We start from the raw sequence: 9693 nt of genomic DNA, 5'->3' as shown, positions 1-9693 counted from the left end.
GCAAACTAGCTTAACTTCGGAGTTCCGATGGAACCCGAAGCCAGTAAGCTCCCAAAAGGCCTCGTGCTAGGTAGAGATGAGAATATACATATAAGGCTTATAGAATCCACTCCCCTGAGCGATGTGGGATGTTACAATTTTCCATGTGTACTAGCCATTATTTTCAAATTCAATTTTTTTTTAAACTATTGGAAATCCAACGGTCTAGACAGAGCCACATCGTCCCCACCCCAGATCAGCTAGGTGTGCTTGCTGCGCGGGCCCCACCTCTGTATTTCTGTTGGTTCACTCGCTAGTACTAGCGCTTGTAACTCACGCACCTAGCCAAAAATAAAAAATTTACGTGGCTAACGCTAGATTCACCCAGTTGGTGGGCCTAGGCAATTCGATCCCGTGTGGTCTGTCGGGCTCCCTTGGAGCCCAATTGATTAGGTAGAGCTAGAGTGATTATGGGGAAAGGGTTTTAGATTGCCCAATAGCTTAAGCTATTTTCTTGGGATGGACATGCTCTAAGACGAACCACGTGCTGTATTTTGGATAGATAATCATAACACACTCTATTAATTTTAAATCTCATGAATCAAATGAATTACGCCAATCTTAGGATCATTTTGACTAACAAAATCAGTTTTTTTATGGAGAATATTTGGGTACTAAACAGTCAGTAACCCAATTTAATTGACCATCTGTGTAGCCCAATGATTTTAAGACATCTGTTAATCCCAACACTCTGCTAACTTTGTAACCAAACGCGAACCAACTCTTTAAACCCAATACCAAACAGAACTCTTCCTCTTCGATATCTGCAAATCTTCCAAGCCATGGCTATGGTTTCTTCTTCAGCCCACCTTTTCTCCTCCATCTTCTCTCCTCAACTGATCCCATCACCGCCCCAGTCCCTCTTCCAACCGTTGATTCAACCGCTGCAGTGCGAATGACGGCTACGAAATCTGCAGCTATGTGGGTTTGTCGGCGGCAAGGCTGGTGAAGGACCCGACTTCATCTTGGCGAGTGAGATCGAGCTCGGCGTGGCTGTGGAGGACAAGATTGGTGAAGTGAAGTCTATGGCTTGTATCTGGAAGATGATGGCACAGCCGACGAGGTCGCCGTGACCGGCTCTGAAGATTTACGCAGACTTGTTGGAGAGGAGGAAGACTATTGTTTGGTCACGGGTTTAAAGCATGGATTTGTGTTTGGTTACAGAGATGGCAAAGCCCTCGGATTGACAGTTGTTTTAAAATTATTGGGCCAAGTAGATGGTCAGTGAAATTGGATACTTACTGATCAGTACCCAATTATTGTCCTTTTTTTATTGAAAAATTGTAACAAATGACAAGGTTTCTTTTTTTTGGCAAAAAAAAAAAAAAAATCACAAGGTCCAATTTTGACACAGCAAAAGGTCCCGCAGCCAAACAAAGCCCTAATATAGTCAGCCGAGAACTCCGAGTCTCTCAGACACGCAGGTCGCTTCCACACTATCATGCGCACTGCGGCTGTCACCTCTCTCTGTTAGTCCATGGCTCACTTGAAGACCAATTCTCCTCTCTCTCGTCGCATCGTCCGCTCCTTCTTGGATTTCCTCAATTCCGGTCTCTCTCTCTCTCTCTCTCGATATATATATATATATATATATATATATATAATTGTAATTGCAATGTGATATATAGATATAGTGAAATTATTTCTAGGGTTTCAAGCTCGTTCCTTGCAGTATTTTTATTACATTGATTTTGGATGCCTCAAAGTATTGACTTATACACTTGAATTGTAGACTTTGAATTATTTCTGTACCATCAATGTGCTTGTTGATTAATTCTTTCAAATTACTATTATGGGTTTCGAATCCCTCACTGATCATGGGTTGTTTTGTTTCGTTTCGGTTGGGGCAGTTGAACCAGCTTCTGGTGTTGATAATGAAAGCATTGAGGTTGCAAGGGAATGCTTGCATGAGGCTTTTAATCTTAATACATCTGTTGCTGATGATGGGATTGAACCCCTGTCGTTGGTTGATCTTTTTAGTTCACCGGAGTTGAACAAGCTTCGGGAGAAGAAACCTGATCACGTTCATCGATCAAACTCAGTTGATGCTCCTGGTTCATCGGCTCCACCGGGGGCTGATAATGCCAATCTTTCGAAGGTATAAAATTCTCTGGGGCTTTCGCATTATTTTGATCATTCCTTAGAAATTCTTATGTAAATCACCATGGGTGTAATGCATTATAATTGTTTTTTAGTCATCTATAAGTTAATATGGACCATGAAAATGCAAACTTGCTTACAATCTGAGATTGGAAATTTGGGGAAAATTGGATGAATGAGATCTGTGGGCTAGTAGGCCTTATCCTTTGTTTCAATGGAAGGAAATGCGGAAGTAAAAGGATACGAAGTGTTAGTTTATGAACAGGAAAGGGGAGGAAGACAGACCAAGTTAGGGTTTTATCTCTTTTGATATATGTGCGTTGAAGGTTATAAAAAGCTCAACAAAGTGAATTTTTACTTTAGAGACATAACTGATATTGTGCGATTAAGATTATATTTTACTATATTGGTAAAGGATAGGTATTTTTTTGATAAAGAGACAGTTTTATTAGGAAAAGATAGGTGGTCTAGCAGATCAGCCCAAACACCGCTACCCCAACAAAGAACACAGAACCATGAAAATGAAAACAAACAACAACCTAAAATAAAAAACACAGCCAGGCTAGCAAATAGCTGCCTTCCAATCTAAACAAAGCAAGGAAAGCGATATTCCAGTGAACTCACTTGAAACCGAAGCTCATAAAACTGATAGAAACTGAACTTTATCTCAAAGATCCTCAATAATTGGTAAAGGATAGGTATTGGGTGTATATGCTGGTTTTACTTAAGTTGGAGGTTGTTGGATAACAGTCAGAAATAGAAGCAGAATATGTGACTAGATGAAATACAAATGAAGATGAAATTTGTTTTTAGTATTTGTTAACTATTTGGTTGGTTTGTTCTATTGTTAATTCACAAATGAATTTGTGTACGCTTTAATTAAGTTGTATACTCAATAAATAATTTGATATCAGATTAGTTAAAGGGAGCACTTTTCTTTCCTGATTTGAGAACATGCGACTTTTATGTTTTTCTTCATTCTTTTGGTTTATTTTTCATTTTCTTTAAGATCATAAATCCCATGATGCTTTTATAGTTGCATGCATATGGTTGTTTCTTAGTAATATATGTATTTACTATAAGGTTTGAAAGTTTTGAGTGTGACTCTGTTTCATTTCTTGTTTTTAATTTGATCAGGGTAAGGATTTGACAAGCAATCACCATGATCTAGGTATTGCATTTACACTTTTGTTGCTTTTCTCTAATTCTATTTTACGTTTCCTATATGCGTGTCCTTGCCTTGTTGGGTGATTTATTAAGTTTGGCTAAATTGCTTCCAATTTTGTACATGAAATTCATCATTGGGTGAGTTCCTTAAGAGGAATATTATCTGTTGCATCTGCAATTAAATGAATCATCTCTAGGGATTGAACTACTGCCTTAAAAGTTTTTTTAGGTGTGCCTCAAGGTGCACTTCGATGCAAAGCATTAGAAAATTTCTGTTACGGGTAGATTTGTTTTAGCCTTTCATGGAAGGCTGTGCAACACGAATGTAGGCTAAGCCATTAGCGGTGAAGAAGACGATTTTTCTGAGCCTTATACTTTTTTTGGAAGTTTTTATCCATTTACCGAAATTTCTCATTTTTATTCAATTCATTAATGGTTGGTTTTAGAATCAAAATGTAAATTTTTGTTTAATCCCTTGATGAACCCTGCTTCTTCTTCTTCCCCCTCCTACCCGATAGAACTCATCCCCAAAGTAATGTTTTTTAAACCCTAATCTTCCTTCCAAAGGACGTGAACTAGCCCTTGTAGTTAGCTCTCCTCATTCTTTCCTCTTTCCTAGACTTCTCTAGGCTTTTTCTTTTGTGTATATGGTTCTCCCACCTTCAGTCGTACTCGTATGTCAGATACTTCATAGCCATGTCAATGGTGCTTTTTTTAAACTGCTCCGTATTAAATATATACGTGTCCCAGTACTTTCACAATTTTTTAATTTACAGTTTTTTAATAAAATAATTCATGTTTCGAATGGTATACTTCTCAATGCCTCAAGGCTTATGCCTTGCCTTGCGAGACCAAAATAGACTCACCTTAATGGGCTCACCTATGAAACGTTGGTTTACACTTCCAATTGCTGTCAGAATCATTACTTTATAAATTATATAAATTATAATGTCCGGGTTGTTGACCAAAAAAAAAAAAAAATTATAAGGTCTGGGTTAGGGGGTTATGCATACTGGATTAGTACTAAATCATTTTAGGAGGATCTTGCTCAAAGAGAACAAAAGTTAAAAGTTGTCTAATTCAATGTGATATTTTCATTGAATCTGCACATGAATCACATACTTTAAATGGAATTGTGTTGGCATTATGAAATGAAGTTTTTGTCGCAGTTTACAGTGCATGTTACGTTTCATTTGATGATCATATTATTGGCAGGGGAGTCCAAAGACGCACTGTTTGGGCAATTCTTTTCTGCACTCTTTGAGAGAAGCCTCTTTTTTAAGACCCTGCCTGATGGTAGTGATGACCCGGTGAGATTAGAGAAAGCGACTAAAATATTCCACGAGGCTTTAGCTGTATGCTCTCTCTCTCTCTCTCTCTCTCTCTCTCTCTCTCTCCCCTCTCCTTTTTTGCATGGGTTTTATTTATTTTTGTTTAGAAAACTTCAATTAAAAGAAAAAGAAAGCTACAAGGACAAATCAGATGTCCGTCATATTTTTGTGATGAATTATTCTTTAGCCATGTCTACACTCTTTGAAGAAGACCGTGCTATGCATCTATTGTTACATGCTAAATTGCTGAATTCACATATTGTTAACATATCAGGTAAGCAGTAAAGGTTCGCTTTGGTAATTGAGAATTTTAATTGAAGCTTAAGAATAGAAAATTAAACTGTATATGGAACGTGAAGTATTGAAATTAGATAAGGAAAACTGATCACACACTTCATTGTAAAGATAAATGTATTGATTTGGCCTCATACAACATCATTATGTTGTAGTTCCTAATGATTCTGTAGCTTTGAGAACTGACACTATAATCACCATTAAAATATACAAGGCAATGTGTCTGGTGCACACTCTTGATGAGTTGCATCTAGGATTTGCGACTCCGAGGGAAAGCTAAGATTTAAGGATTGGGACTGATGGGAAGGGATTGGGCAATTGAGTTACATGAAGTTTGACATCAACCCCTATGGTTTCAAACTTCCAGCGACATAAAGTATTGTGCTAGATAATATCCAATTCCTTTCTGCTTATATTTCATAATCCTTTTTATATTTACATTTGAATTATCGGTTTCATCTTGGAACTCTTGTACCCTTGGTTTTTTACTCCGTTATTGTTTCTTAAATGGAATTCTCTTGCTGTCACTTTTCAATCCTTCTTAATAAGAAAAAGACCATTTGCTGCTTCAGGAGATGGAAAGATCTGGATGCATGGAATTAAGTCCTAAAAACCTGGCAGAGACCTTGAAATCACAAGGTAATTAAATGATATTGCCTTGGTTGCGTTGTTAGCGTGTTGCTCTTGAAGCAACTGTACAATGCCAAGTTTCTGTAAATTTGAGAAAGACTTCACTCATTTATCTCTCCGTTTCTCTCTCACATCACTGTCTTGTTATACGCACCAGTTTCTTTTTTCTAATATCATTGGAATGACAATGCATCACAAGCATTCATGAATATCTGTATCTTACCTCACGCTTGTCAAATACGGCACTCTACGCTGATATTGAACGTCAATATTCTATCCAGAGGCTGATTCTTTGATTTGATTTTTATTTTGTTAGGTAATAGGGGCATGCAATCAAAGCTGTACCCCAAGGCAATTGAGTTGTATGATTGTGCCATTGCCCTTTGTGAAAGTAATGCCATTTACTACTGTAACAGGTGCACTACCAACTTGTCTTTAAATTATTGGTACTAATAATTGTTCCGTAACAGTTTCAATCTTCTACATTTTCTCATTTTCCCAGAAGGAATAACAAAGAAAGATATCTAGTGCAAATTAATCTTAATGACAAAACAAAAAATTGTTGCAACAGATAATTCTCATTATTTTCAGATCATATTCGAAAAATGGTGCCTTAAACATGCTAGTTTGCCTAATGAACGGTTAAAAAATATTGTAACTCTTTTACCCAAGCTTTAATGGGGAAGTCCCAAGTTTTCATTTTCTATTTAGGGTTTCATCCTTATTGTTTTATTGAAACCACACATTTAATTAATGTATATGGCGTATATTCAGGGCAGCTGCTTACACTCAGATGCACAAATATACTGAAGCAATCGAAGATTGCCTTAAGTCAATTGAAATCGACCCAAATTACAGCAAGGCATATAGTCGTCTGGGATTAGCTTACTATGCACAGGGGAATTACCATGACGCTATAGAGAAAGGGTTTAAGAAAGGTAATTGGGTAACCTATGCTAATGCCAGCGTATGGTATACAAAAGAATTTGGAAACAGATGTTTACGAAATAAGGTAGTATTTGACATCTTAGTGGGGATTTTATCTTTTCAGTGTTGCAATTGGATCCGAACAATGAAGCTGTCAAAGAAAACATTCGGGTTGGTTCTCGTGTGCCTTCTTCTTTTCTTTATTTCTTATGACTACTGCTTTAACCACTTTGTTAATTTGAATCCAATAGGTGGCTGATCAGAAACTGAAAGATGAACAACGACGAGTGGAATCTGGTCAGGTAAGACATTCATCTTAAAGACAGGTCAACAGTACTCCCCCCTTTTTAGCTACTTTCTTTCTTTAGGTTTTCCTTTCATCTGAAGTTCTCAACTGTTCTAAGAATGAGAACGCAATACTTTTCATGGTGGTGAAGGATATGATTTATTAACAAGTATGCTTTATGACTTGTAAGTAATTTTATTTTCTCTCATCTATTACAGAACACAAGTTCGTTTAGTAGTAGTAATAGTTCAGAACACCCCAACCAGTCTACCGAAGGGTCAAGAAACCATGCTGCACCGCCTCCATTTGGTTCTATGCCCTTCAATACAGGTGCCCTTCCTGCTGAATTTGCCAGTATGTTCATGAACATGGCTGCAAATGCATACCAAGGACAACATTCTCAAGATAGCCAAGGAAATGATAGCAGCACCGACGGATCTGATGAACCGGGAGTAAGGATTGGGGGTAACATCAACTTGAATTTCGGAGAACAAATGCCTGAGGAACTATCCGGAGCTTTGAGATCGGTGATGGAAATGTTTTCAGGAGCAGCAGCATCCCATGGAAATTCACAAGATACTAGGAGTGAAAGACCAAGACCGAGCTAAAGAACTGCAGCGCGTTGGAACTGTGTAAATTCTCACAACCCTTTTTGTATCATTGCTGTCCAAAATAAACCTTGGGAAATGACGAGACGAAACGGGAGTATTAACACATCCTTGGTCATTTCAATCGATGATTAGAAGGGTAGTTTGGTAATTTGAGAATGACTATGTTGGTTGAGAAATGTACAAAGGTTTGGAACAAAACTTATATATCTCCGTTGCATGCACGCTTGTTCATGTCTTCCTCTCTTCTCACGTGATTTTCTTGCATGCTTTATTTGTTCGGGTTGGACGCCCATTCAGTTGTTCTTACTTTTTTTTTTCTCGTGTGATTCTTCTCGCATGCCCGTCCAAATTCCGGTTGTGTGCATCGTGCACTTGGTTTCTCTCTGTTTCACGACAAGATATGTTGGTAAGGCCATTCCCACGTGTGTGTGTGTTTTTTTTTTTAATCCAAACCTAACTAATTGGGCGGCCTAGTATCACCATCCCTGCTCCTTATCCTCGTTTTTAATGTTGCGCCAGGTCGATTAGACCAACGTACACACGCTCCAATGGGGTTTTTATTTTTGTCGGAGTAGAAATTACCAAACTTCTAGCGTTCTCTCATGCTTGGCTTTAATGAGTTTTTTATTTTATTTGAGAAAAAAAAAAAAACTATACCTTTGTGCTACATGAAATATGAATATAACAAAGCGACAAAATAATTTTTTTTTAGATTTTGGTAAAACCTTTTTTGTTTTCTCTCAACAAAATTTTGGAAAATGTTTGTCACCTTACACTTATCGTGAGGACACCTTCTTTTTGATAGAAGACATACAATTTAACATGTATAGTCGTGTACTTTTCACATGTCAGCTCATTACTTGTACCAAAAAGTAAATTACAATCAAGAGGAAGACTCCTTAAATATCATGCAAAAATAGAGTGTGAGTTAGTTTAGTCTGTCAAAAACGTATATAAATAGCGTATTAAAGTGAGTTGTTTGAAATATTGTCTTGTGCTAAGCCATATAGCATGAGTTTGTAACTAAATAGGGTATTAAAGTAATTGGTTGTATGAAAAATTAAATCAAGAGGGGGAGAGATTCATTATTATCTCAATATTGAGGTCACATTAAGAACTCCCCAAGCCTTAAGGTTTGTAGGATACACCCATCTCTGATAGGTGTGTAACAAACCACAATTGCTCTCCATCTAAACTACATATTACTAAAACTCTCTTTGTCAACCAAAGATCAATGAAATTACAATTATAATCTTTAACACATAACTGGTGTTCGTGGCAGGAATTCTCGTCGGGGATGTTTCCTGGCCGACGAGCACACAGCTCCCCTGGAGGTTTGGCGCCGGTTGAGGGCTGCTGTCGGGCTTCTGCTTTCCTGTCGGGCTTTGTCGGGCAAGTCTCGTCGGGCAAGACTCTTCGGGCAAGGCTGAAAGAGAAGGACAGCGTTAACTTTGAGAGGTGCCTTTGTGGGGCCTTAGGTGTAGGCCTTGAGGCTCACAATCAAGGTTAACATTTTGGTGCTCAGGCGTGCCACTGCCATCTTCATTATGGCAGATGTCGAATAGATGTCAAGTTTTAGTTGTGAATATGCATATGCTCGAGAAACCGTGTTAGATATAACAGGTGCCTTTGCGAGGCCTTAGGTATAGGCCTTGAGGCTTCCTGTCAAACTAAACCAGTACTTGAGCATATTATATTTGGTCTTTATGGTTGCCGGGGTCTTATAACTATTATATTTTTGATTATCCGAGTCTGAGAGGTAGAGCGAACCCAAATAGGTGCATTTGTGGGGCCTTAGGTGTAGGCCTTGAGGCTTCCCATTAGAGTCCGTTCTTATACTCAAACCATCTAGACCGCAGAATAGAATAGATCCAAATAAGTGCCTTTGTGGGGCCTTAGGTGTGTAGGCCTTGAGACTTCCTATCAGAATCCATTCTATACTTAAGCATTCTATGATAATCATGATATAATAGAAATAAAACCAAGAGGCAGTCGATTACTTGCGCCCCAAGTAACTTCGGACTTCTCGTTTATTAAGGATTGTCGTGGATGGGTTAAGTCCACATAAAGTTATTTTTTATGCCTTGAGGCCAAGGACTTTTAAACTAATCAGATTTACATGCCTGAGGGCTTAGGACTTGGATCTGATTTAAGCATTGAAGATATATTCAAATCGGATCCAAATACTGAGAAAGCTTTGTCATTGTGATTTTACTAGAAACAACTTGCATATAACTGGAAATATACAACATATTGCTAGACTTTAAAGAAAGAGAAGACAAAGACAGAGCAAAGCAGGTCGGGCAAG

At 38.1% G+C, this 9693-nt stretch overlaps 1 protein-coding gene across 1 annotated transcript; it reads left to right on the top strand.

Annotated features, from left to right (window-relative positions):
* Nucleotides 1-732: 732 nt before the first annotated feature.
* LOC103430967 (uncharacterized) lies at nucleotides 733-7606 on the top strand. Its single transcript, XM_029093844.2, has 11 exons — nucleotides 733-1259; nucleotides 1377-1589; nucleotides 1890-2137; nucleotides 3277-3310; nucleotides 4522-4661; nucleotides 5504-5570; nucleotides 5878-5977; nucleotides 6336-6499; nucleotides 6613-6659; nucleotides 6740-6790; nucleotides 6993-7606. Exons 2-11 carry the CDS (start codon nucleotides 1517-1519, stop codon nucleotides 7380-7382), a joined length of 1314 nt encoding a protein of 437 aa, XP_028949677.2. The 5' UTR covers nucleotides 733-1259; nucleotides 1377-1516; the 3' UTR covers nucleotides 7383-7606.
* The last annotated feature ends 2087 nt before the right edge of the window (nucleotides 7607-9693 follow it).

Source organism: Malus domestica, chromosome 15 (assembly GCF_042453785.1).
Source record: "Malus domestica chromosome 15, GDT2T_hap1".
In the NCBI taxonomy this organism is placed as follows: domain Eukaryota; kingdom Viridiplantae; phylum Streptophyta; class Magnoliopsida; order Rosales; family Rosaceae; genus Malus; species Malus domestica.
The sequence above is the reverse complement of the archived record's forward strand: the minus strand, read 5'-3'. Positions and strand labels throughout refer to the sequence as shown.

Excerpts from the sequence above, each read along its gene's own strand:
- LOC103430967 (XM_029093844.2), top strand. The coding sequence starts at position 1,517 with ATGGCTCACTTGAAGACCAATTCTCCTCTCTCTCGTCGCATCGTCCGC. Across the intron at positions 6,500-6,612 it reads AGAGAAAGGGTTTAAGAAAG|TGTTGCAATTGGATCCGAAC; the intron begins GTAATTGGGTAA and ends TTATCTTTTCAG. Across the intron at positions 6,660-6,739 it reads CTGTCAAAGAAAACATTCGG|GTGGCTGATCAGAAACTGAA; the intron begins GTTGGTTCTCGT and ends TGAATCCAATAG.